The sequence below is a fragment of the Saccoglossus kowalevskii genome, chromosome 10 (assembly GCF_978046115.1).
Source record: "Saccoglossus kowalevskii chromosome 10, keSacKowa6.1, whole genome shotgun sequence".
NCBI lineage: Eukaryota > Metazoa > Hemichordata > Enteropneusta > Harrimaniidae > Saccoglossus > Saccoglossus kowalevskii.
Window position 1 is genome coordinate 16,655,732 of NC_140650.1, and position 5,415 is coordinate 16,661,146.

Sequence of the window (5,415 nt, forward strand, 5' to 3'; positions counted from 1 at the left end):
ATGTTGATCACTACGTCTTTCTGGATCGTTTTGTGATTTTATTCCAAAGCTCAGGCAAATAAAATAATGTGAACTATTATAGACTAGTTTCCTAGCTTTTGTGATCCTTTTAATTTCCCAGTTCTTTGTGTTCATTAATGGTCTTGACAATAAGTGTGAATTGCTGTGCGAGCCCACCGCACACGACCGCGGTAAACCGGGGTCATGGAATCTATGCATAAATTTGCATAGAATGCGGTCGACCGGCGAGCACCCACCACCACCGCGGTAATGACCGCGGTGCACCGCCCGTTTGATTTCCTACTCTTCCCTTACCTAGATAAACTCTGAATTACCTAGATAAACTCTGATAGTGTTGTAATAGTCCCCGTTCAGACATCCATGAACGTGCATTATCAACATGCCTGGACCAATCAAGTTCTGCATTCATGCATATGTCAAATATCATATTGGACAAATGCAAATAAGTCTTCTTTTTTAAATCCATAGAGCCATATCTCATACATGTCTGTGGACATTAGAGATATCTTGGTGGTTATGTAATATCTCATGTCTATACTACAATTCACATAGTACAATGACTTGTTTTGTACTACCATCTTTGATAATGAAGTTCTCATATCTTGCATATTTAAGGTGCAAAAACACAGACGGTGATATAAAATTTCTTCTTACTTGTATATACTAATAAATACATTACTTGAATTTTGATATAGTGTACCAAGTGTGCTAGAGGTGCAGTTCACTCGTCTCGGTGACGCCAGTTCTGATGAAGAAAATGAGTTTAGGTAAGCGATTGTTGCGCCTAGAGAAATGTTGTTGGTAGATCTTTCAATCAGGTTGACAATTGATGAATATTTAAATATGATGCAGATTCTTCAAGTTCAAAATTGCACGTCTTTCTGTTAACATATTTACTTATAAACACACAAATTTACATGTTGTGTGAACTAAAACTGGATATAACTAATGCTTTATAAAATGAGGGTTTGAACCTGACGTCATTTAAATTGCGAGATGATCACACAGTTGAGTGAGTTTCTGTAAGAATGAATTAGAATTGACCCGGGCTGTTTTTTTCTGGTGCCTGTGTATGTTTTTGCCTACTTGAAATAACTTATTCATTTCTATTTCTGCAATCTAATTTTTCCATGTAATATGCTATTGGTCAAAAGTAGTTTAAACAAAGTTATGACATGGTATTGTTCAAGTTCAAATGACACATGTCTTAAAGGATGCATATTCCCTGGAAATGGATCATGTCTGGCTTCATAACACGAGTTATTTGAAATACAGTGACCCCTCACTAAGTCGCACCTCAGAAAGTCGTTGTTTCGGCTAAGTCACAGGTTGTTGGATGGCTCCCAAAAATTCTGTTGTGTTTTGCCAACAGTTTTGAGGTAAAAAATCTAATGTTTCATCACATCGTGTATTTAATTGGCCGTTAAAGGGCTGGAGAAGACAACCTAACACCTGCTGGCCGTCAACTACTGAGATAACAGCAGGCTGACATGAGGTCTCGTCGTGGGTATGAAGTCGCGATTTTACATACTTCTCTGTCGCTTTCCTTTGATAAAGCTCTATAAAACTTGTTGCAATGAGTTGAATCCATGGACGCTGTGATGTTGTTCAATAAAGAAAACGTATGATTATATGTGCTTTTTATTCATTTTTAATGCATAAATCAACATTTCACAAAACCCCTGAGTAGTCGTGGTTTTTGCTTGGATCCTGACACCCGTGACTCAGTGAGGGGCAACTGTATTCGGGTCAAAAGCATAGCACAGAGAACTGTGAATGATTTTCGTAAACTATGTGTCGTTCAAACTGTTTCTGATCAATATCACAATATAGGATAATATGCTTATCGTGTGAATTTTTGTTATTACTACCGGTAATATGCATGCAAAAACAAAATGTTATGATTTACTCGCCATCATAGAGAAAACATTTTTGACCATGGTTAGGGATTGCATGAGTTGTGTCTTATTTTCTCATCATACTTGCTCACAGATGCAGTCGCCATGGCGTTTTAGATGTAGGGTTTTATGACGAGAGCATTCTGTCACTGCTATTACAAGAAGATGAAGCAAATGGAGAGAATTTTTCTGTCTTAGTTCAGTTACCGATCGGTAAAATACTGGAAAGCAAAGACAGAGAGTACAAGTCGATATCAATATGTCAGCCACAGGTCAATACATCTCCAGTCTTGTAAGTCAATACACGATTGCTGTTGAGATAAAATGTTGGTGATTTTTTATTATGAGTGTAATCTACAGTGTAAAGTAACTTCTCTTTAATCTGCTTCTCTTACGTATTGGTTTGATGCTGAGAAGGGGCGATCAAAAGTCTCATGTGGTTTAATTCTGATCATTTTATTATTACCAATAGTTTTTAATAAAATAATTTGGTTATTTGTGTCAGTGAAAATTCACTGGGTTTTTGTAACCTTTTTCACCACCATAATTTTTCCTGCCAAGATGTTGGTGTTGCATTTAAATTTTTTATAATTTTGTTGTTTATTTTTAACAAGTTGAAATATAGTGTCATCGGTTTACATGTCTTAATCAAAATTTTTGCATAATATGGAAACATTGAATTGGTGTTCAAAAGGTTAAACTGGCCGGTTTGAGGATAATTCACTCTTAACAAATACAGGGTCCATAGCGTTGGGAAAATTCTTAGAAAGTCTTTGAGTTGTCTTTAAATTACAGGAAAAATCTTTGAAAAGTCTTTAAATTTCTTCATAGTTATTAATTCATTTTAGAAAGGCTCGTTGGTCAGAGTTTGAATCCTGAGAGTAAGTCTTCATGGCTATGAACATGTAAATAAATTATTGTTTTTGTACACATATGACCTTCTATTTTGAGCTTTGGGGATGATGTTGGAAAAATCAAGAAAGTTTTGGAAAAGGTCTGGAAAAGTCTTGGAATTCATTTGACTCTTGGTGATATGGACCCTAAAATATCATTTCATGGCTGAGTTTTGGTAAACAAAACGATGGTGAAATGGCATATAAATAATCATATTATAGAAATTCGAAATATAAAGGCAAATAACTTTTCAGTTATTCAACATATAGTGTTTTCGTTATCAGAGTATCTCATGATATGGCGCCCCATGTGAAGACCTACAGACGATTAGAAAACATGAAAGCTAGCATATTTGCTGTGAGTGGACCAAGGCGGGTATCTTGTGTGGTAAGTAGGACTACCCATAATTTGTGTTATGTACAAAATGTAATTAGTTTTGAGTAAAAAATTTAAATTTTGAGTTTTCAAGAGTCTGGTCACTGACTCACATTGAAATTTGTTGGTTATTCTGTTTCAAAACAGAAATTACATATAATACACTAAAATTGCTTTGTGATGATCATCTGTCTTTAAGTCTTGTTGTTTTTACACTAGTATACCGCATTGTTCTCTCTGGGCCTTATAAGCATCAGAACAAACTTTGAACCGAATTTGGCAACTCGTAAAATATCAACTTTTGAATCTGGGTCATTGACCTCGTATATAAAAGACTGTAAGCGATAAAGGAGACAGTGCAATTTTATGGAACTTTTTGTGGAGGAAATTATTTTGTGTACATGCAAAATATTATATCTTTGTCTTTTTTTCTTTTCCATTCTAACTATGTGGTTCTGTTTTTGATTGATTACCTCGTTTTTGATCTCATGTTAAGATCCAATTTCTCTGTGTACTTATCCCAATATTGAAAAACTAGTATCTCTTTTCTCAACATACCAACCTTGTATTATTCGTCGCTTAGCTATATACTTGTTACAAATATTCAAAAGAGGAGATAATTATGAGACAAGTTAAATGTAATATCTTAGTGATTTATTCATTCTTTACATGTAAATTGATTTATCAATGCATGATCTTAAAACCCAGTGAATATACCCAAACTATCGGATTATCAGTGTTAAATGTCAGTGAAAATGTTTTTACATATGGTCATGTTATGTAACAATGTTTCTATAGTTTAACTATGTTTCTGTTGCTTTTGCACTAGATGTTTTCAAGTCATCGAAGAGTGCGTGTGTTTGATATGGATGCAGAAGATGAAGAGGGAGATGTAGACATAGAGGATGATGCAGAGACAGATGAAGTTGATGATAAATCAAAGGAAGATGAAAACAATGATAGTATGGTACTATAAAAAGACAAAAAACATCCATGCTGCACTATAGTTTTAGGCATTTCGAGCATCATTATATTATCATGATATTCAATTTACTTATATGTAAATTTGTCAATTAAATAGTTCATTTTTTTTTAATTAAAAGTGAATTAACAGAATTCAGTGTTTGTCAGTTCTTTAGTGTGTTTGCTTGTCAGCCTGTTTCTGTTATCTATACAGATTAATACCCAATGCTGATTTGAGCAATATCCAAATTTTTTTTTTTCAAATCTTGTGCATATCTGACAATCATGAAAGTATTAAAAAAAATATCTCAATTAATGAATATTGTGACATTTCATTTTAGAAACAATGCCTTTGAATCAAACTTTAAAAAAAATGTCAACATTTGTAGCCAGAAATTTTGATAATCTCTTCCCAAATTAATCAATAAATTGTAGAAAAAGACATAACAAAAAAACAAGGAAGTTTGGTAGGAAAAATAATTGTGATCACAGGGTTAAAATGAAAACTCCTATGACTATATAGTATTAACAACACCTTTACGATGATGTCATCACATTGCACTATTGGCAATATCAGTACTGTAAAATACTTAATTTTTGCTTGGATTTAATTTTCGCTGTTTTTGCTGAAGGAATGGAATGAATGAATTTTCTAAAAACTCTTTTCAGCGAAAATTAATTCCAGCTAAAATAATGTATTTCACAGTATCTGCAACATAGATTGTGATGCAAAACTTGTGAATATAATATATCCCATTTTTACCCTGCATATGATTATCGGTATCCAAGCAGATCATTGTGTCATGAAATGTTTCAGACGTTTTTGACTTTTTTAAGTTCAAAAATAGCATTTTTATACTTACAAAAAATTTATACTTACAAAAACAATTACACAGAGCATAGTGTTACCAAAATAATTGGTTAAACCTTGTTTTAATTGTTTCTGCAGCCTGAAAATCCTACTTGATAGATTGGTGAATGTATAATTAAACGCTGTAAAGTTTGTTGTTTCATACAGTTTTTTATGTATGTATGGTACGCGTTTTTTTGTTGAAAAAATAAAACAAACGTATTTGCCGTCTTTGGTCGACATTTTTTTAAGCAACCGAGAATTTGTAACTAGTCTCATTAGGATGTACGAACACGTGTATTGAAATCACTGAATTTGATACTTTTCAGTAACGAAGTATCAATTACAGACCGTTCAGATAATGCACACGTTTCATTCAAAAAAACAAATATGTTTGCAGTCATTGCCGTAGAG

The 5,415-nt window shown here is 33.4% G+C and overlaps 1 protein-coding gene across 1 annotated transcript in view; it reads left to right on the forward strand.

Annotated features, from left to right (window-relative positions):
* LOC102805627 (anaphase-promoting complex subunit 4-like) overlaps nt 1-4,304 on the forward strand; it is a 38,533-nt gene extending 34,229 nt beyond the window's left edge. Inside the window, exons 18-21 of the mRNA XM_085504728.1 lie at nt 717-788; nt 2,014-2,211; nt 3,098-3,200; nt 4,018-4,304. Of these exons, the coding sequence (XP_085360854.1) occupies nt 717-788; nt 2,014-2,211; nt 3,098-3,200; nt 4,018-4,164 (520 nt within the window). The 3' untranslated portion in view covers nt 4,165-4,304. The remainder of the gene's footprint in view (nt 1-716; nt 789-2,013; nt 2,212-3,097; nt 3,201-4,017) is intronic.
* The last annotated feature ends 1,111 nt before the right edge of the window (nt 4,305-5,415 follow it).